General features: G+C 43.9%; 1 protein-coding gene across 2 annotated transcripts in view; it reads left to right on the top strand.

The window, feature by feature from the left end:
- Positions 1 to 24,313, top strand: part of LOC121282961 (integrin alpha-E-like) — a 312,306-nt gene that overhangs the window by 163,864 nt on the left and 124,129 nt on the right. For both annotated transcript variants that reach the window (XM_041196807.1, XM_041196806.1), the window contains exon 17: positions 12,015 to 12,165. In XM_041196807.1, the coding sequence (XP_041052741.1) occupies positions 12,015 to 12,165 (151 nt within the window). The remainder of the gene's footprint in view (positions 1 to 12,014; positions 12,166 to 24,313) is intronic.

Here is a 24,313-nt window from a genome sequence, read left to right as displayed (position 1 = left end):
GCCAGAGAGGATTTGAAATTTAGTGTCAGAGCCCCTGCAATTTCCTCCCTTGCTCACATAGCAGTCTGGGATACATCTCATCTGGGCCTGGGGATTTATCCACTAGCCCAATAACACCACCAATACCTCCTCCCTTTCAATGCTAATTTGTTCCAGTATATCATAGTCCCCCTCCCTGATTTCTACACCTACATCACCCTTCTCCATATTGAACATAGGTGAAAAGTAATCATTTAAAACCTCACCTACATCTTCCGGCTCCATGCACAGACTGCCACTTTGGTCCCTAATGGGTCCTACTCTTTCCCTGGTTATCCTCCTGCCCTTAATATATTTATAAAATGTTTTGGGATTTTTCTTTATCTTGCCCGCTAGTGTTTTTTCATGCCCCTTCTTTGCTCTTCTAATTATTTTTTATGAAGTGCCCCCCTACACTTTCTATAGTCTTCTAGGGCTTCTGTTGTTTTCAGCAGTCTGTAACTGCCATAAGCCTCCTTTTTTTTGCCTTATCCAATCCTCTATGTCCCTTGACATCCAGGGTTCCCAGTACTTGTTGGTCCTACCCTTCACCTTTACGGGAACATGTTGGCCCTGAACTCTCACTATTTCCTTTTTGAATTACTCCCACTGGTCTGATGTAGACCTTCTTGTAAGTATCTGCTTCCAGTCCACTTTGGCCAGATCCTGCCTTATCATATTGAAATTCCCCCAATTCAGGACCTTTATTTCTGGTCCATCTTTGTCCTTTTCCATAACTACCATAAATCTTACAGAGTTATGGCCACTATCCTCAAAATGCCGCCACACTGACATTTCTACCACTTGTCTGGCTTCATTTCCTAAGATTAGGTCCAGTACCGCCCCTTCTCTTGTAGGACTTTCTATGTGCTGGCTCAAAAAACTCTCCTGGGTGCACTTTAAGAATTCCGCTCCCTCTAAGCCTTTCACACTAAGACTATACCGGTTAATATTGGGGAATTTGAAATCCCCTTCTATTATTACCCTATTATTTTTATGCTGCTCTGAGATTTGCCTACATATCTGTTCCTCTATCTCCCCCAGACTGTTTGGAGACCTATAGTACATGCCCAGCAAAATTATTGCCCCCTTTTTGTCTTTAAGTGCTACCCATATGGCCTCATTCGAGGAATCTTCTAAGATACAATCCCACCTTACTTCAGTAATTGATTTCTTGATCAATAGTGCGATACCACCTCCTCTTTTACACCCCCCTCCCCTGTCACACCTGAAGATTCTATACCCTGGAATATTGAGCTGCCAGTCCGCCCTTCCTTCAACCATGTCTCTGTGATAGCAACAATATCATATTCCCATGTGTTAATCAATGCCCTCAATTCATGTGGAAAAACTCAGCAGGTCTGACAGCATCTGCGGAGAGGAATACAGTTAACGTTTCGAGTGCGTATGATCTTCATCAGAACTGAGTTTTTCCAGCTATTTTTGTTTTTGTTTCAGATTTCCAGCATCCGCAGTATTTTGCTTTTATCCCTCAATTCATCTGCCTTACTTGTAAGACTCCTTGCATTAAAATAGATACAATCCTGCCTTGCATTATTCCCTTGTGCCTTAACAGGTCTATATTTACTCTGCCTTTCAGACTAACTTAGTTTCTCTTCTATATTTGGCTGTGCATCACCCCCTACTGTACCTCTACTCTGTATCCCATCCCCCTGCCAAATTAGTTTAAACCCCACCCCCCACAACAGCACTAGCAAACCTCCCCGCAAGGATGTTGGTCCCGTTCCGGTTCAGGTGCAACCCTCCGACTAGTACAGGCCCCACTTTCACCAGAACCAGACCCAGTGATCCAGGAAACTAAAGCCCTTCCTCCTGCACCATCTCTTCAGCCATGCACTCATCGTCTCTATCCCCCTATTCCTATATTCACCGGCACGTGGCACAGGGAATAATCTAGAGATTACAACCTTTGAGCTCCTGCTTTTTAATCTGTTGCCTAGCTCCCTAAATTCTTGTTGCAGGACCTCATCCCTCTTTCTACCTATTTCATTGGTACCAATGTGAATCACAACCTCTGACTGTTCGCCCTCCCCCTTCAGAATGCCCTGCAACCATTCTGTGACATCCTTGACCCAGGTACCAGGGAAGCATCACACCAACCTGGAGTCACGTCTTTGGCCGTAGAAGCACCTGTCTGCATCCCTCACTATTGAGTCTCCTACTACTATTGCTCTTGCACTGTTACTCCTCCCACCTTGTGCAGCTGAGCCACACAGTGCTGTGAACTTGGCTCTGGCTGCACTCTCCAGAGGAACTTTCACCCTCACTGTTTTCTAACACACAGAAGCGGTTCTTGAGTGAGATGCACTCTGGTGCTTTCCTGACTATATGCCTGCCTCCCTTCTTCTGACTGATGGTCACCCATTCCCTCTCTGACTGCACTTCCTTAAGCTGTGGGGTGGCCACATCTAAAAACGTGCTCTCCACGTAACCCTCAGCCTCGTGAATGCACCACTGTGTCTCCAGCTGACGCTCAAGCTCTGAAACCTGTTGCTCAAGCTGGTCAAGCCGGTGGCACTTCCTGCACATGGGGTCATCCAGACGGCAACGTGTGTCTAAGAATCCCACCTCCTGCAGGTCGTACAACACACTGGACTGAGCTCCCTTGCTGTACTTTTTTTGTTTGTTTTTTATTAAAAGATTATTTCCTTAAATTTAAGTCAAGTAGAAAATTATTTCGTTTTTCCTACAAAAAACAAATGCTGAGACTCTGTCCTTCTGTAATGTCGCTTTAACATGGAAAAAAACACTTACCCACTACCTACCAATCAGCTCTCTCCCTTGCCTTGACATCACCCCTTTCAAATTCCAGCACCTCCGAGTGTTTGGGTGAGATCCGGCTCCCTCACAGGTAAACTCCGCTCTGCTCTTTATGCAGCCGCTCCACTCCCTCACAGGTAAACTTCCACTCGTTATTTAGCTGCTCCACTCCCTCACAGGTAAACTCCTGCTCTCCTCTAGGTGCTGCTGACTGCCTGTCCCAGGGCCCTCATCTTGCATTCTCGTCTAGGTGCTGCTGACTGCCTGTCCCAGGGCCCTCCTCTCACACTCTCCACCAGGTGCTGCTGACTGCCTGTCCCAGGGTCCTCCTCTCACACTCATCTTTTTGTGTTAACAATTGAGGAATAAGTATTTACCAGAATGCCAGGGATAACTCCCCTGCTCTTCTTCAAACTAATGCATTGGGATCTTTTATGTCCACCTGAGAGGGCAGACAAGGCCTTTAACTTCTCATCTGAAAGATGACATCTCCAACATGCACTACATACTGCACTGGAGTATTGGCTTTGATTTCAGAGTATAAATCCTGGAGTGAGACTTTAACCCATAAATTACTAACTCAATTTGGAAAAAGTGTATCCATCACTGGAACACAAAAATATTTGTGGAACATTTTGAAACTTTTACCAATTTGGGCTGCTCGGATGTTTGGTTTGATTTGAATTATGCCTTTTAGGTTCAACTGACAAAGGGTTAATTCCTAGCACTATATAAAGCATTTAGAACATTTTTTAAAAATTAGAATACATAGAATACACAGAAGATTGAGCAGGAATGGGCCATTTGGCCCTTCGAGCCAACTCCGCCATTCAACACGATCATGGCTGATCCTCTATCTCAATGCCATATTCCCACTTTCTCTTCAGACCCCTTGATGCCCCTAGTATCCAAAAAATTATCAGTTTCTTTCTTGAATATATTCAGTGACCCGGCCTCCACAGCCTTCTGTGGTAGATAATTCCAGAGGTTGACTACCCACTGAGTGAAGAAATCTTTCCTCATCTCAGTCCTAAATGGCCTGCCCCATATCCTGAGAATATGGTCCGTGGTTCTAGACTCCCCAACCAGGGGAAACATCCTCCTTACATCCAGTATGTCTAGCCCTGTTAGAATTTTATATGTTTCAATCAGATCCCTTCTCATTCTTCTAAACTCTAGTGAATACAGGCCCAGTTGAATCAATCTCTCCTCATGCGATAGTCCTGCCATCCCCAGTATCAGCCTAGTGAACCTTCGTTACACTCCCTCTTTGGCAAGTATATCCTTTCTTAGGGAGGGGGACCAAAACTGCACACAATACTCCAGGTGTGGGCTCACCAAGGCCCTGTATATCTGCAGTAAGACATCTCTACATCTGAACTCAAATCCTCTCGCAACGAAGGCCAACGTACCATTTGCTTTCCTAATTGCTTGCTGCACCTGCCTGTTTACTTTCATTGACTGGTGTACAAGGACACCCAGATCCCTTTGTAAATCCACATTTCCCAAAATATCACCATTTAAATAATACTATGCCTTTCTGTTTTTCACACCAAAGTGTATGACTTCACATTTATCCATGTTATACTGCATCTACCGTGTGTTTGCCCGCACACACAACTTGTCTAAGTTGCCCTGAAGCCTCCTTGCACTCTCCTCACAATTCACAACCCCGCCCAGTTTTGTGTCGTCAGCAAACTGGGAAATATTGCATTTGGTTCCCTCATCCAAGTCATTTATATATATTGTGAATAGCTGGGGCCCAAGCACTGATCCCTGTGGTACACCGCCTACCAACCAGAAAAAGACCTATTTATTCCCACTCTCTGTTTCCGGTCTGTCAACCAATTCTCAATCCATGCCAGTATATTACCCCCGATCCCATGTGCTTTGATTTTGCCCACTTATGTGGGACCTTATCAAAAGCCTTCTTGAAATCCAAATACACCACATCTACTGGTTCTCCCTTATCTACATCCTCAAAAGACTCCAGTAGATTAGTTAAGCATAATTTCCCTTTCATAAACCCATGCTGATTTGGTCTAATCTCGTTAATCCCGTTTACTAAGTGTTCTGTTACTACGTCTTTTATAATAGACTCTAGCATTTTTCCCACTACTGATGTTAGGCTAACAGGTCTGTAATTCTCTGTTTTTTCTTTCCCTCAAATAGTGGGGTTACATTTACTACTGCTCCAGAGTCTATAGAATTTTGAAGATGTCCACCAATATAGAAGATGTCCACCAATGCATCAAATATTTCCAGGGCTACTTCCTCTGGTATTCTGGGGTGTAGATTATTAGGCCCTGGGGATTTTTCAGCCTTTAACCCCAATAATTTCTCTAGCACCATTTTCTTTTAAACACCGATTTTCTTCAATTCCTCCCTCTCACTATACCCTTGGTTCCCTAAAATTTCTGGGAAATTATTTGTGTCCTCTGTTGTGAAGACAGAACCAAAATATGTGTTCAATTATTCTGCCATTTTGTGCCCCATTATAATTTCCCCTGTTTCTGACTGTAAGGGTCCTACATTTGTCTTCACTAATTTTTTTCTCTTCACACATTTATAGAAGCTTTAACAGTCAGTTTTTATGTTCCTTGCAAGTTTACTCTCATACTCTTCCCCTTCTTGATCAATCTTTTTGTCCACTTTTGCTGAATTCTAAACTGCTTCCAATCCTCAGGCTTGCAGCTTCTTCTGGCAATTTTATATGTCTCCTCTTTGGATCCAATACCATTCCTAATTTCTTTTGTAATCCATGGTTGAGCCACCTCTCCTGTTTTATTTTAGCTCCAGATAGGAATGAATAATTGTTGTAATTCATGCATACGTTCTTTAAATATTAACCATTGCCTATCCACTGTCAACCCTTTTAGTAAGGTTCCCAATATATAATTGCCAACTTGCGCCTCATATCCTCATAGTTCCCTTTATTTAGATTCAGGACCCTAGTTTCAGATTCAACTTCTTCACTCTCCATCCTAATGAACAATTCTACCATTTTATGGTCGGTCTTCCCCAAGGGACCCCATACAATAAGATTCTTAAATAATCCTTTCTCATTGCCCAATTCCAAGTCTAGGATAGCCTGCCCTCTAGTTGGTTCCTCAACAAATTGGTCTAAAAAACCATCATGTACACACTCCAGGAAATCTTCCTCCACAGCATTATTGCTAGTTTGGTTTGTCCAATCTATATGTAGATTAAAGTCGCCCATGATTACAGTTGTACCCTTATTGTATGCATTTCTAATTTCCTACTTAATGCCTTCCCTTACTGTTTGGGGGCCCATAGACAACCCCCACCAATGTTTTCTGTCCTTTGGTGTTTCTTATCTCCACCCAAACAGATTCCACATCATGATTTTCTGAGCCAATATCCTTCCTCACTATTGCATTGATTTCCTCCTTTACTAACAATGCTACCCCACCTCCTTTCCCTATTTGTATGTCCTTCCTAAATATTGAATACCCCTGGATGTTCAGTTCCCATCCTTGGTCACCTGCAGCCATGTCTCCGTAATTGCAACTATATCATAACCGTTTATATCTATTTGTGCTGTTAATTCAACCAGTTTATTGCAAATGCTTCATGCATTATGATACAATGCCTTTAGACATGTCTTTTTAACCTTGTTAGTCATCTTAGCTTTATTATGCACTATGACCCCGTTCGTTTATCGCCCTTGTTTTTCTGCCTTCCACTTTTCTGTCTTTCATTTCTATCCTTGTTTCCCCCACCTCTGTCTCCCTGCTCAGGTTCCCATCCCCCTGCCATTCTAGTTTAAACACTCCCTGACCACACAAGTCAACCCCCTACCACCTCCCGAGGACATTGATCCTGGTCCTGCCCAGATGCAAACCATCTTGTTTTAAGATGATGAAGATGATTTGGTGGAATATAGCCATTGGAGCTACGATGAATTGTTTACTTTTGCATTTTGCACCAATATTGAGACAATGAAAAGTTGTTGATCACATTCCAGAGAAGTTAATTCCTTGATATTAGAATGAAGCCATTGTTTTTGGCTCCTGCTCTAAACTCCATTCCCTATCTATCGAATCCAGCCCTCTCCCTGGCAGAGTCTAATGTTGTCAGTCTGTTCACAACCTTGGTGTCACATTTATCCGTGTGATAAACTTCCAACCTCATATTTGCGCCATCACTAAGGCTGCCTATTTCCACCCCTGTAACATCACCTTATTTCATCCTGTCTCAGCTCATCTGTTGCCAAAACCCTCATTCATGTCTTCACTATCGCAAGACTTGACTATTCCAATGCACTTTGGCTGATGTCCCACATTCTACTTTCCATAAACTTGAGTGATCAAAAATGCTGCTGCCCATGTCCTGACATGCACCAAGGCCCATTCCTCTATTATCCCAGTGCTCGCTGGCCTATGTTGATTCCCAGTCAAGCAAAGCCTTGATTTAAAAATTCTCATCCTTGTTTTAAAATCTCTCCATGGCCTCACTCCTCACTATCCCTGTAATCTCCCCCAGCCCCACAACCCTCTGAAATATCTATAATCTAATGCTGGCCTCTTGAGCATCACTGATTTGAATTCCTCCACCATTAGTGGCTGTACCTTCAGTTGCTTAGCCCCTTGCGGAGTTTGGAGCGGGCCAGAAAAGAATGGCTTTAATCTTTCCAACATTTAGCTAGAGGAAATTTCTGCTCATCCAGCACAGGATATTGGATAAGCAATCTGATAATTTAGCAATTTAGTGGAGGAGTCGAGAGAGGTCGTTGTGGTAGAGCTGGGTGTCGTCAGCATACATGTGAAAACTAAAGTTGTGTCTTCAGATGATGTCACCAAGGGGCAGTGTGTAGAACTGAAATAGGAGAGGGCCAAAGAATAATTCTTGGGGGACACCAAAGTTAACAGTGCAGAAACAGGAAGAAAAGCCTTTGCAGGTGATTCTCTGGCTACGATTAGATAGATAAGAATGGAACCAGGTGAGACTAGTTCTACCCATCTGGACAACAGTGGAGAGGATTTGCAGAAAGATGGCGTAGTCAACCGTGTCAAAGGCTGCAGACAGGTTGAGAAGGACGTGGAGGGAAAGTTTACGATAGATATAAGTTGACCTGGCTACAAGACTACCTCATTTTTTTGGACCCAAAAAAATCAATTTTGTATATGCTCGGCATATAAGTCACCCCACCTTCTCAGCCACAACATGCTATATTCAGATTAGGAGTCAGCCTCAATTTTTCACCCCACAAATGGATGTTTTAGTTACTGGTACTGGTTTGGATTGTTGTCCTTTTTTCTTGTTGAATTATGGTTAGATGAGATTCCTCTTACACTATGAGTGACTTGGATATAGGCTGTATTAAATTTTTCTTAAAACTATTTATTTACAACTATTTACAATAAAGACCTTGTCACCCTGTAATTAAGTAAAGCCAAATCTAGGTCATTATTCCTTTTCATGAGCATTTTGATTGTTTTCATGCCTCTCTCCGCTTTTCCATTAGCCTGTGGATGATGTGGCGAACTGGTCACATGGTGAAATCCACATGGTAGCGAATTGTCTGAAGTGTTCATTTACGAATTGTGGGCCATTGTCTGAAACTATTTCAACTGGAAACGATGTGTGGATAAATGTCTTTGAAAGCCTTTACCATGGCTTCTGTGGTTGTGGAATGGAGTTTGCTGATCCCTAACCCACAAGCATAACTAGAAGGTAGATATTTCCTCTGGAATCAAAGAGATCTTTTCCTGGTCTTTGCCAAGGCCTAGACGAAAATGTTGATGGCAGTAATGGTTCTGTAAATTCTTGACTGTTGATGACACAAGTATGGCACATCGAAATAAGTTCTTCTATGGCTTTCAAAATTCCAGGCCACCGTATGGACTGTTGTGCCCGTGCTCTGCATTTTGTTTTGCCCAAATGAGTTTTTGGAGAACATCTTCTCGCATTGCTCTTGGAATTACTAGCCTATCATTGAAGACTAGAAGGCCAACATCAACAATTGTCAGATGTTTCTGCTACTCATGATATAGTCTTAACACCTGATTGCTTGGGATGTATTCAGGCCAGCCTTGGCAGTATGTTCTGACCTGAATACTCTCTGTGTCTATCAGCTGGGCTTCTCTAATCTCTCTGAGCTTCTTTTCTGAGGTTGGTAGAGTGTTTGCTTTTGTGGAAGAATATGCTTCAATCTCAGAGATGAGTGTCAAGTCTTGTTTTGTAGTCTGGCCAACTGTAGCTCTCGACAGAGCATCTGCAGTTGTTTGACTTTTTCCAGGCATGTAGTCTGTTGTAGAGTCATTAGTCTGAGCTGGAAACACTGTGTCCTTGAAGGCATCTTTGCGATTTCTTTGGAGTTCAGGAGAGTGACCAGAGGTTTATGGTCCATCTCAATCCTAAACTGGAAGCCCATTAGATCATCAGAAAATTTTTCGCAGGCTCAAGTCGCCACCAGTGTTTCCTTTCCTATTGTTGCTTAATGTTTTTCTGTCTCTATCAGTGATCGAGAGGCATAAAAAACAGGATCTTTTTCCTGCTGCCTTCCTGAATTTGAAGCAGGGTGACTCCAAGTCCCGTCGATGATGCATCAGCTGCCACTATTGTTGGCACTTTGGGGAAAAGGAAAGTTCTAAGAAACAGATTGAGGATCTAACGAGTGAATTGAAAGAATCTAAGGAGCAGTCAGTGACCATGGAAGAAAAACTAAGAAAGGAACTGAATGCCCGGGTGAAGTTGCTAAGTGCATATAAGGATTTCACAGAAAACTCTGAAACAAAGACAACTGACTTCACCAGAGTAGTTGTTGAGCTGAATGAAAAGCTTGAAAAAGGGTTAGAAAATAAGACAGTAAACAAATATTTGGCTGAAATTGTGAAACAAGTGAAAATGAAGGTTCTATTTTTGAAACATCAACATCCAGGAAGAACATGGCGGACCCCAAGGAAAGAGAAAATCCATGTCTACTCTAGAAATGAATGGAGTGAACATTCCCTTTGAAAGGAACTGGACAAACCCACCGTGTCCAAATACAGCAAACAGATTGTCGATGAAGTGAAATGCAACTCAAAGGAGCTCAAAAAGCAAATCAAACGGAGACAACCAAGTACCAGAAACACCAAGTACTACAATTTCAATGCCAAACTGATAAAGTCAACCCAAAACAACTGGGATTATCATTCCTCAAAATGTGACAGAACAAGATCTGGAAGAATTGTCAAGCCTCCAGACCACCTGAATTTATAAAGTCAAAGACTTGGAGTGGGGAGAAGGGATAGCATGTAATGTAAGATTGTAATTTAAATATATTTGGGTAGGGACTTGGGAGGAGGTGTAGTATAAGGGTGTTCGGGCAGAGAAAGGGTTAATGTTGGACTGGAGAACAGTACTGCCCAAGTTTGATATAGAGAGTCACATGAAGGTAAACTGTTTGGAGAGTAGAATCTGGAGGAGCCTATATAGAGACAACATGCATGCATGGCAGTACCTTGGATATGTGTATAGTAATGGATTATCAATAATGGTTTATGTTTATACAAGCCTCCAGACCTCTTAGTGAGGCACCAGACATTCTTCCAACACATCTACAAAGTAAAAGTCAGGAGCGTGATAGAATATCTCTACTTGCCTGGATAAGTGCAGCTCAACCACCAAGGAAGAAGCTCAAGACAATCCATAAGACCATAAGACATAGGAGCAGAAATTAGGCCACTTGGCCCATCGAGTCTGCTCCACCATTCAATCATGGTTGATAGGTTTCTCAACCCCATTCTCCCGCCGTCTCCCCGTAACGATTGAATGGCACCCCATCCAAGGGCTTAAATATTCACTCCCTCCACCAGCGATGCACATTGTACTGTCTACAAGCTGCACTACAGCAACCCACCAATGCTTCTTCGACAGCACCTTCCAAACCCGTGACCTCTACCACATAGAAGGACAAGGGCAGCAGGCGGATGGGAACATCACCACCTGCAAGCTCCCCTCCAAGCCACACACCATCTTGACTTGGAACTATATCATCGTTCCTTCATTTTCACTGGATCAAAATCCTGGAACTCCCTAACAGCACCAGATTGACTCAAGGTGGCTCACCACCATTTTCTCAAGGGCAGTTAGGGATGGGGAACAAATATTGGCCTAGACAGTAACTCCCACTTCTCATGAAATAATTAAAAAGAGCTAGAAGGAGATGTAGATTTCTGAATTCAGCAGCTAAGTGTCTTTCCCACTCCCCTTCCTGCAATCGGACACCGCCTCTGCTGAGTCGCAACCTTCCAACTCTCCTCCCTGACTCCCCCATCCCAATCTTTCTAATCCATTCCTCTTACCCACTTACAGCCCCCAATCTCTGCTTCTGGCACTTCCAATCTCACCCTACCCTGACCTTTAGGATCTCACTTCTGTCCCTTACAATTTTACCCTCCACCCCTTAAAATCTCTAACAACATCCCCCACACACAGATGTTTCTGATCTTCCCGACAGCCTTCGATCATTCCTCCAACTCCCAAACTTTTCCGATTCCTCCCTCCGTGCTTTACACTCCCCTGTTGCAGATAGGTGCTTCTCGGTCTGGCTGGCTGGCTGTGACTGGGAAACATGGCTAAAAGGTGTTAATCAGATTCTGACATTAGATTCTGCAAAACCTGAGAAAAATCTGTTTACCTAAGTTTTCCAATCTCAGAAAAACTCCCACTGCTCCCTCCTCACCTCTCAGCTAATATCAGCATGCATTTTTGTCTTCCCTTGTAAAGTTAGGTCTGTATGTGTGATGTTTTTCAGTAATTGCTGAGTTTTAATTTGTCCAGAAACTTTCATGGTTACAAATTATAGCGAAAGTAACAGCTTCTGCACTGCAAAGTAAACTGATTGTATGAAAAACTTTACAACATTTCAGTGTGAAAAGAGGCTTTATAAGTAGAAACGTTTTTATTAGAGTTTGAGTGGTGTTAAGAGTGTCCTTTAGGTTCATTTGGAGGTTGGAGGAAATTTAGCTTTAACTGTTCAGCATGGGATTGGCATTCTGGTCTCTAGACAGTTAGTTGTGTGATGTGGTAAAGCCTGCATTGTGGTCCAGCCAGTTGTCTCTCAGTTATACAGCAACTTTGCAAAATTTCTCTGGGATCTTGATTCTATTATGTAGTTGAGTGAAAGGTCAAGTCATGAAACAGATCATGTGGACAAGATCAGTAGAATTCTGACAGAATGAACTTCTCATTGTATTTCCACTAAGGTTGGATCAATCTTTACCAGACAAGGAGCAATGAATGAGCTGAAACTAATTGCTTCTGATCCAGATGAGAAATACGTATTCCAGGTGGATAACTACGCTGCTTTAGATGGTCTCCTGGCAAGTCTAGAGAAAAATATTGTTGGAATTGAAGGTATATTTATCTATTACTTTTCTTTATCCTGAGCATAATATTTACACTGATCAAATTGTGGTACATAGCTGACAACAATAGAAGATGTCTATTCATATATGAAATATCAATTAAGGCTGAGTATTTTAAAACCCATTTTCTCTGATTGCTTTCACATCTCCGGGATAAGCGCACCATCATGGAAGCTGCTTCCTGCCTTCTTTCTTTGTTTCATTTGGCTTAATTCCACACCTGAAAATTTTTACCTCATTTTTGCTTTCAAATGTGCTCAAAACTGATCAACAATCATTTGACATCAAATGTTCTGATTGGGAATGGGTTTTTCACGCAGGCAGCAGCGTTCTGCCATCTATGAAATTGAATTTGATCAAAGGCAAAAGGTGTTCAAAAGGCATCAAGTGTGCTTGAAGCTATCAAATGCCCTCAAAGATGGCAAATGTGCTCAAAGACAATCCACATTAAAAAATGCAAGGAAATTAATTACTTAATATCTGCATTTATTCAGTTTTATCATTTAGTCCAAGAAACCTTTCCCCTATAACATGCTTGAGAGCACCACCAGATCTCCATCAGTTCTGAATTTATTTTATTCATTCATTAATTGCCATCCTGGGGAAAAAACATGCAGGACGTGGGACAACCAACATGAGTCTCAGTGTCCCTGGCGCCTTCCTCCCCCTTCAGCACACCCTCCCTCACCACCGCATCCCCATACCCTCAGGGTTCCCTGGTGGTTCACTTCCACCCACTTAATCTCCTCCTGGTGACCCAGCCCCACCCCAGCCCCAGCCCCAGCCCCAGATGGCCCTCACTTCCCCCCAATATCAAGCTTATATCACACCCCCCCCCCCCCCCCCCCCCCACCCCCACCCCGACCCAGTCAGTCTCACAGGCCATCACCTCCCCTCCACACCACTCCACTCTTGGAGGCCTTCACATCCTCCCACCCAGTTTCAGAGAATTCCACTCCACCCCCAGTCTCAGAGGTCTTCAACCCACCCTGCAGACTCAGACGCCTACCCACCACCTCCCACCCTATCCCATCCACCAGACTCCAGGCCTCGGGGCCCCCCCCGCCCCACCTGCTGATGATTCTCTCCATTTTTCACCACCACCCCACCTCCTCCCAGACCCAACTTCCTGAACCCAATACTTACACTGGTTCACACTGGCAGGAAAACTGCAGCAGAGTCAGCCTCACTGTCACTTCTGGTTCCGGTTGTTCCGGGAGGGGAGGGAAGAGAGAGAGAGAGAGAGAGAGAGAGAGTGGGGGACAGAGAGTGATGGGGTGAAGAGAAATGGTGGGAAGATGGAGTTGAGGATATAGAGAGTGGGGGAGGAGGGTGGAGAGAAGGGGGATAGAGAATACATGGGGAGAGAAGTGGGGAGATAGAAGGGGGACATAGAGCAGAGGGAGAAGAGAGCGGGGAGAAGAGGAGAGAGAGAGAGAGGGGAGAGAGAAGGGGATAGAGAAGGGGGAGAGTGTAGAGGGGGATATAGAAGGGGGGATATGGAGTAGAGGGGAATGAGAGTGGGGAGAGGGGCAGAGAGAGAGGGGGACAGAGAGGGGTGGAGAGAGAGAGAAGGGATAGAGAAGGGGGAGGGAGAGTAGAGGGGTGAAGAGAGAGTGGAGGGGAAACAGAAAAAGGAGAGAGAGTAATGGGGAAAGAGAAAGGGGAGAGAGAATAACGGGAAGAGAGAGGCGGGGAGAAGAGGAGGAAAGAGTATGGGAAGGGGGGAGCACGAGGAGAGAATGGGGCAAAGAGTCGGGGAGGAGAAAGGGGAAGGGTGAAGGAGAAGAGGAGGAAAGAATGGGGAAGGAGAGAGTGGGGAAGAAAAGGGAAAAAGGGAGGGTGGAGATAGGGGAAGAAAACAGCTTCAACCTTGGCAGAGGTGAATGAGGGTGTTTGGTGATGGGGAGGGGCAGAAGAAAATTGCTCCGGTGGGGGAGGGAGTGCTGGGGGCAGGAGTGTGCTGTGCTAGTTAAAGTTTATGAAGAAAGACATAAAACTAGCTAATCAAAACATGTTAAAACAGAGCCAGCCTGCTTTTCCAAAATTAGCTCAGTTTTAGGATGTTTGAAGCTGTAGAAATTCAGAAATATGGAGAGCAAACTCTCTGATCATTTTTGGTGTCAGAATGCTTAAGGTAAATAACTTTGCTAATTGCAAATGTTTGAGCACTGCAATTTGGGCCAATTGATGACAATGATGTCAGTTAGGCTCCTTGCAATGTTAAATGATTGTCTTTGAGTATGAATGATAGCATGTGAGAACTAAATCAATGCTTTGGGTTGCATTAGAGTGCTTAAGTTGGAGTTTGGTGAGTGAGGGACTTTTAAGGGTTAATTTAAGGGTTAACTTCTATCTAAATTCTGTTTTTCTTAAATTTAGCAATTAACTAAAAGTTGCTCTTTGGGTTGGGGAGCAGGTGAGTTTTAGTCAAGCTTTACAACAGGGGTTATACAGGCTCTGCTTGCAGCTGCAGCTAGTTAATTAGATAACTGGCTTAAACAAATTTTCAGAAGCTAGATTCAGAAAAAAAAGGCCATCTACAGTGCTGCTTTGTCTGCACTGGAGTGCTGTTTCAGGCTGTATCAGAGTGCTTAAGTTGGAGTTTGGTGAGGAAGGGAGTTCGGTGGAGAGGGAAGGAGGTGATTATTTCATTTTCTAGCTTTCCTCAGAAAGAGTGGAGGCCATGGTAAGTAGGACCTAGTGAGTATTTAATCTGTCCTTACTATTCTCTAAACTTAGGGAAGTAAAAGTAAAGGGAGTAATTTAAGGGTAAGTTATCGCAAGGCAGCTCAGCTAGGTGGAATGTTGCTCAAGTGGGATGTCAGGGATACTTCAAGTGTCCAGGGTGGCCACATGTTCAGGAAGTGTCTCCAGCTGCAGCTACTTGAAATCCACGTTTCAGAGCTGGAACTGCGGCAGGAGTCACTGTGGAGCATCCACAAGGATGAGATCTTTATGGATAGCATGCACAGTGAGGTGGTCGCACTGCAGGTAAAGAGTGCATAGGCAGGAAGGGAATGGTGACTGATAGAGTAAAAGCAATAGGCAAGTGGTGCAGAAGTCCCCTAGGTCCATCTCCCTCTCCAACAGATTTTCTGTTTTGGATACTGCTGGTGGAGATGGCTCTTGCTGCATTCTCCTGAGAAACTAAGTCCCTGGCTCAGCTGTACAGAGGGGGAGAGGAGAATACAGCAAGAGCCAAGTCCCTGGCAGCACGAGTGGCTCAGCTGTACAGAGGGGGAGAAAGAGAGTGGGAGAGCAATAGTGAAAGGGGAACAGATAGACATTTCTGAGGCCGCAGACATGACACCAGGATGGTATGTTGCCTCCCAGGTGCCAGGGTCACGAGTGTCACTGTGCGGCTGCAGACATTCTGAAGGGGGAGAGTGAACAGCCAGAGGTCGTGGTTCATATCACTACCAACAACATAGGTAAAAAGAGGGATGAGGTTCTGAAAGTAGAATATAGGGAGTTAGGAAATAGATTAAAAAGCAGGACCTCAAAGGTAATAATCTCAGGATTACTTCCAGTGCCACGTGCTAGCGAGATCAGGAATAGAAGAATAGACCAGATGAATGGGTGGCTGGAGAGATGGTGTAGGAGGGAGGGATTTATATTCCTGAGGCATTAAGACTGATTCTGAGGAAGATGGGACCTGCACAAGCTGGACAGGTTGCAGCCCAGCAGGACTGGGACCAATATCCTCGCAGGGGTATTCGCTAGTACTGTGGGGGAGGGTTTAAACTAGAGTGGCGGGGGATGGGAACCTGAACGGGGAGACTAAAGAGAGGGAAACAAAGATAGGAATGAAAGACAGAAAAGTAGAAAGCAAAAGTGGAAGGCAAAGGAAACAAGGGCTAGCAGCAAATAGGGCCAAAGTACAAAAAACGTGTAAAAATGTTAAAAAGACAAGTTTAAAGGCACTGTATCTGAATGCATGGAGCATTTGTAATAATGTAAATAAGTTAACAGTGCAAATAGATGTAAAGGGCTGTAATATGCTTGTGATTACAGAAACATGGTTGCAATGTGACCAAGCTGGGAAATGAATATCCAAGAGTACCCAATATTTAGGAAGGGCAGGCAAAAAGGAAAAGGAGGTCCTGTGGCATTGTTTGTTAAGGATGAAATCAGTTCAATATTGAGGGAGGATATTTATTGATTCAGAAAATCTAGATGTAGAATCAGTCAGTGTGGTGCTAAGAAGCAACAAGGGGCAGAAAACATTAGTGGGCGTTGTCCATAGGCTTCCATACAGTAGTGGTAAGTTAGGGGATGGCATTAAACAGGAAATTAAGAAGGATGCTACAGTAATCCTGGGTGACTCAAATCTACATAAAGAATGGGCAAACCAAATTAACAATAATACTGTGGCAGGAGAATTCCTGGAGTGGAGACAAGATGATTTTTTGGAGCAGTATTTTGAGGAACCAACTAGGGAACAGGCTATCTTAGATTTGGCATTGTGCAATAAGAAGGGGTTAATTAATAATCCTGATATGCCAGGTCCATTAGGGAACAGTGACCATAACATGATAGAATTCTTCATTAGGATGGAAAGTGAAGTAGTCTGATCCGAAACTAAGGTCCTAAATCTAAACAAATGAAACTACGAAGGTATGAGGCGTGAGTTGGCTAAGATAGATTGGGGAACTTCATTAAAAGGCATGACGGTGGATAGGCAATGGCTAATATTTAAGGAACGAATGTATGCATTACAACAGTTATACATTCCTTTTTGGCACAAAAACACTACAGGCCCAGTGTGAACTTGCTGGTGCGTCACCAGGTGGGATGAGTGAGTGAATCCCTTCCCACATTTGGAGCAGGTGAACAGTCTCTCTCCAGTGTGAACTGGCTCGGGTCTCAGCAGGTTAGACAGCTGAGTAAATCCCTTTCTGCGCTCGGAGCAGGTCCAATCATGGCTAACAAAAGAAATTAAGGATAGTATTAGATCCAAAGAGGAGTCATATAAAGTTGCTAGAAAAAGTAGCAAACCTGAGGATTGGGAGCAGTTTAGAATTCATCAAAGGAGGACCAAGAGATTGATTAAGAGGGGAAAAATAGAAAATGACAGTAAACTTGCAAGGAACATAAAAGTGGACTGTAAAAGCTTTTACAAGTATGTAAAAACAAAAAGATTATTGAAGACAAATATAGGTCCCTTACAGTCCAAAATGTGAGAATTTATAATAGGGAACAAGGAAATGGCAGTTCAATTAACAACTACTTTAGTTCTGTCTTCATGGAGAAAGACACAAATAATTTCCCAGAAATGCTAGGGAACCCACAGTCTATTGAGAAAGAGAAATTGAAGGAAATTAGTATTACTAAAAACAAAGTGCTGGAGAAATTAATGGGAGTGAAAGCTGATAAATCCCCAGGGCCTGATAATCTACACCGCAGGGTACTAAAGGAGGTGGCCATGGAAATAGTAGATGCGTTGGTTGTTATCTTCCCAAACTCTGTAGATTCGGGAATAGTCCCAGCAGATGCAGGGTGGCAAATGTAACCCCATGATTTAAAAAAGGTAGGAGGGAGAAAACAGGGAATTACAGACTGGTTAGCCTAACATCAGTAGTAGGGAATATGCTAGGGTCTATTATAAAGGATGTGATAATGGGACATTAGAAAATATCAACGGGATAAGACAAAGTCAACGTGGACATATGAGAAGGAAATCATGTTTGAAAAACTTACTGGAGTTTTTTGAGGACGTAAGTAGCAAAATAGATAAGGGTGAGCCAGTGGGTTTTGGGCCAGGATTTTCTGGCCCTTCCTGCCTGGCGGGATATTACAGTCCCGCCGAACTGAATGGAGATTTAAATGCTCACCGCATCTGCTGGGGGTGACATGTCATGGCGGGGGTGTAAAATCCTGGTCGTGTTATATTTGGATTTTCAGAAAGCTTCTGATAAAGTCCCACATAAGATGTTAGTGTGCAAAATTAAAGCACATGGGATTGGGGGTAATATATTGGTATGGATTGAGAATTTGTTAGCAGATAGGAAACAGAGAGTAGGAATAAAAGCAAAATACTGTGGATGCTGGAAATCTGAAACAAAAACAAAATTAGCTGGAAAAACTCAGCAGGTCTGACAGCATCTGTGGAGAGGAAGACAGAGTTAACATTTCGAGTCTGTTTGACTCTTCATCAGAACTAAAGAAAAATAGAAATGAGGTGAAATATAAGCTGTTTGAGGGGGGCGGGACGTGTGGAGCTGGATAGAGGGCCAGTGATAGGTGGACGCAAAGAAGAGATTGCCAAAGATGTCATAGACAAAGGATAAAGGGGTGTTGACAGTGGTGATATTAGCTAAAGGATGTGCTTATGGTGACATTAAGAATAGAAAGCAGGACAAGCAAATGACAGATGGCCCTAGTGGAGGTGGGATAGGGTGAAGGGATCGAAATAGACTAAAAGGTGGAGATAAAACAATGGATGGAACTAAGTTTTAAAATAATAATAGAAATAGGTGGGAAAAGAAAAATATATTTAAAAAAATATAAATTATTAGAAAAAAGCGGGGATTGGAAAGCGGGTCAGAATGGAGGAGAGAGTTCATGATCTGAGGTTGTTGAACTCAATGTTAAATCCAGAAGGCTGTAAAGTGCCTAATTGAAAGATGAGGTTCTGTTCCTCCAGTTTGCATTGAGCTTCACTGGAACATTGCAGCAGGCCAAGGAGGTACATGTGGGCATGAGAGCAGGGTGGTGTGTTGAAATGGCAAGCGACAGGGAGGTCTGGGTCATGCTTGTGGAAGGTGTTCCGCAAAGCGGTCACCTAGTCTGCGTTTGGTCTCTCCAGTGTAGAGGAGATCACATTGGGAGCAGCGAATGCAGTAAACTAAATTGAGGGAAGTGCAAGTGAAGTGCTGTGCCCTTGGATGGTGAGGAGGGGGGAAGTAAAGGGGCAGGTGTTGCACCTTCTGCGGTTGCATGGGAAGGTGTGGGAGGGGGTTGAGGTGTTGGGGATGATGGAGGACCAGGGAGTCCCGGAGGGAATGGTCCCGACGGAATGCCAACGGGGGTGGGGGTGGTGGTGAAGGGAAGATGTGTTTGGTGGTGGCATCATGCTGGATTTGGCAGAAATGGCGGAGGATGATCCTTTGAACACAGAGGCTGGGGGGGTGATAAGTGAGGGCAAGGGGGACTCTATCATGGTTCTGGGAGGGAGAGGAAGGTGTGAGGGCGGAAGCACTGGAGATGGGCCAGACATGGTTGAGGGCCCTGTCAACCACTGTGGGTGGAAACCCTCGATTAAGGAAGAAGAAAGACATGTCAGAATAATTGTTTTGGAAAGTGACATCATCAGAACAGATGCAACTGAAGCGAAGGAACTGAGAGATTGGGATGGAGTCCTTACAGGAAGCAGGGTGTGAGGAGCTGTAGTCGAGGTAGGTGTGGGAGTCGGTAGGCTTGTAATGAATATTGGTGAACAGTCTATCACCAGAAATTGAGACAGAGACGTCAAGGAAGGGAAAAGAATTGTCAGTGATGGACCATGTGAAAATGATGGAAATTGGAAGCAAAATTAATAAATTTTTCCAGGTCCAGACGAGAGCATGAAGCGGCACCAAAGCAGTAATCAATGTATCAGAGAAAGAGTTGTGGGAGGGGGCCTGAGTAGGACTGGAAGAAGGAATGTTCCTCATATCCCATAAAGAGACAGGCATAACTGGGGCCCATGCGGGTACCCATAGCCACGCCTTTTATTTGGAGGAAGTGAGATGAGTTTAAGGAGAAATTGTTCAGTGTGAGAACAAGTTCAGCCAGACGGAGGAGAGTAGTGGTGGATGGGGATTGTTCGGGCCTCTGTTCGAGGAAGAAGCGGAGAGCCCTCAGATCATCCCGATGGGGGATGGAGGTGTAGAGAGATTGGACACCCATGGTGAAGAGGAGGCTTTTGGGGCCAAGGAACTGGAAATTGTTGATATGATGTAGGGCATCAGAGGAATCGCGGATGTAGGTGGGAAGAGACTCGACAAGGGGAGAGAGAATGGAGTCAAGGTAGCAAGAAATGAGTTCCGTGGGGTAGGAACAGGCCGACACGATCGGTCTGCCAGGACAGCCCTGTTTGCGGGTTTTGGGTAGGAGATAGAAGCGGGCTGTCTGAGGTTGGGAGATTGAGGTTGGAAGCTGGGGAGGGAAGATCTTCAGAGGAGATGAGGTCAGTGACAGTCCTGGAAACAATGACTTGATGTTCAGTGGTGGGGTCAAGGTCCAGGGGGAGGTAGGAGGAACTGTCTCAGCCTCTGCCAGTTAGAGTCAGTGTGCCAGACAACAACAGCACCTTCCTTGTCAGCAGGTTTGATAACAAAGTCAGGGTTGGACCTGAGAGAATGGAGTGTGGCAAGTTCAGAAAGAGACAGTTTAGAGTGGGTGAGAGAAGCAGAGAAATTGAGATGACTGATGTCACGCCGACAGTTCTCAATGAAAAGTCCAAGAGCAGGTAAGAATCCAGAGGGAGGGGTCCAGGTGGAGGGAGAATATTAGAGATGGGTAAAAGGATCTGTTGAACAGCGGGAGAACTCCTGCCCAAAGAAGTGAGCATGGAGACGAAGGTGGTGGAAGAAGAGTTCAGCATCGTGCCGAGCCCGAAATTCATTGAGGTGAAGGCGTAAGGGTATGAAACTGAGTCCTTTGCTGAGCACCGAATGTTCAGCACCAGAGAGGGGAAGGTCAGTAGGTATGGTGAAAATACGACCGGGGCTGGGATTGGAAGCTGGGATGGGGTTAAAGGGATGGGCATGGGTGGAGGGTCCTGGATGGGCGTTGGTGTTGAAGAGTTGTTGGAGCTTGTGTTCCTTTGCAGCTGAAAGAAAGAGACAAAGTTTCTTGTTAAGGCATCAGATGAGACGAAGAATAAAATGAAACTGGGGGCAAGGACAGCTTAGAGATAGGGTGAGTCGGTGCTGCTGGAGGGAGAGGTCGAGTGTGTTCATATGTCGGCGCATGGCACTGAGTGTGGATCTCAGGATGCGACGAGAACAGCAGTCCAAGGAGTGTTGTATGTCCCAGAGATACCTGTAATCTTGGATGGGTTCGAAACATGAGGGATGGAACTTCAGTTGGAATCCACATGGGGTAAGCTGGAGACAGAGAAAGTCACTGAGGAAGGAAATATGGCTGTGAAAGCGAGTTTTAGAGAGTATGAATAAATGCATCTCTTTTGGAGTGGCAGGCGGCAACTAATGGGGTACCGCAGGGATCACTGCTTGGGCCCCAGCTATTCACAATATATATAAATGATTGGATGAGGGAACCAAATGCAATTTTTCCCAGTTTGCTGATGACACAAAACTGGGCGGGATTATGAGTTGAAACTTAGTGGGAATGTGAGTGGTGAGGAGGATGTTAATAGGCTTCAAGACGATTTGGACAAGTTGAATGAGTGGCAAAATACATGGCAGATGCAGTATAACGTGGATAAGTATGGAATTATCCATTTTGGTAGGAAAAACAGAATTGCAGAGTATTACTTAAATGGTGATAGATTGGGAAATGTTGATGTACAAATGGACTTGGGTGTCCTTGTACACCAATCACTGAAATCAAGTTTGTAGGTGCAGTAAGCAGTTAAGAAGGCAAATGGTATGTTGGCTTACATTGCGAGAGGACTTGAAGTACAGGAGCAAATATGTCTTACTGTAGCTGTACAGGTCCTTGGTGAGACCACACCTGGAGTATTGTGTGCAGTTTGGTCTCCTTACCTAAGAAAGGAAAATCTTGCCACAGAGAGAGTGCAGCGAAGGTTCACCAGACTGATTCCTGGGATAGAAGGACTGTCGTATGAGAGAGATTGGGCTGACTAGGCCTTTATTTACTGGAGTTTAGAAGAATGAGAGGGGATCTCTTTGAAATGTATAAAATTCTAACAAGGCTGGACAGACTGGATGCAGGGATCATGCTTCCTCTGGCTGGGGGTTCTAAAACAAGGGGTCACAATCTCAGGATATGGGGTAGGCCATTTAGGACAAAGGTGAGGAGAAACCTCTTCATTCAGAGGGTGATGAATCTGTGGAACTCTCTAGCACAGAAGGCTGTGGAAGCCAAGTCACTGAATATTATTAAGAAGGAAATAGATTTCTAGATTCTAAAGGCGTCAAGGGGTATGAGAAAAAAGTGGGAGTATAGCTTTGAGGCAGATGTTCAGTAATGATCATATTGAATGATGGAACAGGCTCGAAGAGCTGAATGACCTACTCCTGGTTCTTTTTTCTATATTTCTCTAAATGATTACTTTTGAGTGCAATTGATTTCAAATGAGTGCAAATGAATACTGTTAAATGCAAATCATGTCAAAATTTTCAGGTAGGGATATAAGGGATCATTGTAACTCTTGGGAAAAATGGCGGCCGAGAGTCTCTGGGCCTGTCCTGCCTTGATTCCCTCCTCAGGTCTGAAGATTGAGATAGCAGACCTGCCTCTGGCATAAAGTTGGCCTTGCGGCCAGGAAAATTCCTTTTCCTGGCAGTCTGCTGACAGAGGCGGAATCACAATGCGGGGTTGTTCCCACTTCCCAATTCCTGCCTCTGATGGCAAAAATCTGACCCTTTGGCTCTGATTTGTCTGATTCATTCTATAATTTCTGATTTATCTCACTGATTTCCTGTCATCTGAAAGTTTTCCCAAATTAAATTTCTGATTCCAACTCATTGATGTAAATTAGAAACTGCACTGTTCCCACACTGATTCCTTGGCTATTGCTTCCTCTGGCCTGACATAACTACGGTCACAAACTGATGTTCTTTATCTATTCCTTAGATTTACCCTGAATCACTAAACTTTCGTATGCTTGTATTATTTCCCCTCCTATAAGATAGTAGATTGGAGTAGGGTTGCCAACCCTCCAAAATGTCCCTGAAGTCTCAAAGAATTAAAGATGAATCTACTGGACACTGCTGCAAGTGATCTGGGAGTAAAATTATTGCGGTTTTAAAAATATCTGATTTTTTTAAAAAAAATCTTTAAAAACTTTTGTTTACTAGTTTTAAGAATACCAAAGGTAAGAAGAAATTATGGTTTACTGACAGTTCAGTTTAATCCAATCAAGGTAATGAGAGTCTGTTCACTTTCTAATTTGTTCTGGGGTTGGGGCACCATGAGGCTGGATGTATTGGGTGACCAATGGCCAGAATGTGGGGGTAGAAAGCATTGTGAAGATGGTCATACTGGTCAGCCGATGGTGGGAACATGGAGCAGAAAGGTTGGATATACAAATATATGAATTTGGAGTAGGAGTAGGCCATTCAGTCCCTCGAGCCTGCTCCATCATTGATAAGACCATGACTGATCTGATTGTGGCCTCTACTTTCCTATCTACCCCCTATACCCTTTGACTTCCTTGTCAGTCAAGAATCTACCTAACTCAGCTTTAAAAAATATTCAATGACCCAGCCTCCTCCACCCTCTGGGAAGAGAATTCCATAGCCTAATTACCATCTGAGAGAAAAAAAGTTCTTCTAATCTCTGTCTTAAATGGGAGACTTCTTATTTTTAAACTGTGTCCCCTTGTTCCAGTCTGTCCCATGAGGGGAAATATCCTTTCAACATCCAACCTGCCAAGCCCCCTCAGGATCTTATATGATTCAATAAGATGACCTCCCATTCTTCCAAACCCCAGTGGATACATGCCCAACGTGTTCAGCCTTTCCTCATAAGACAACCTCTTCATCCTAGGAACCTTCTCTGAACTGCTTCTAATGCAATTATATCCTTCCTTAAATAAGGAGACCAAAACTGTACACTGTAGACCAGATGTGGTCTCAACAACACCCTGTACAACTACAGCCAAACTTCCCTAGGTAGGGTGAAACTTCCAAGAATACTTCCAACTGGAGTTGGAAACCCTGTAATAGAATAATGCAAACTGTACACTATATTGAGCCATGAGGCACACGGGTAGGGCATTTTGCGCACACACCTTTGCCTCAAATCCCTTTGTGCCTTTGGTTAACAAAAATTTATTAATCTCAGAATTATAATTAACAATTGATCTAACATTAATTGCCATTTTCAGAAGAAATTTCATAATTTCTACCACCCTTCGTGTGAAGAATTATTACCTAATTTCGCTCCTAAAGCTCTAGCCCTAATTTTTAGGTTATTTTCCCTCGTCTTGATTCCCAATT

This window comes from Carcharodon carcharias, chromosome 10 (assembly GCF_017639515.1).
Source record: "Carcharodon carcharias isolate sCarCar2 chromosome 10, sCarCar2.pri, whole genome shotgun sequence".
NCBI lineage: Eukaryota > Metazoa > Chordata > Chondrichthyes > Lamniformes > Lamnidae > Carcharodon > Carcharodon carcharias.
This window is presented reverse-complemented; position numbering and strand designations above follow the sequence as displayed.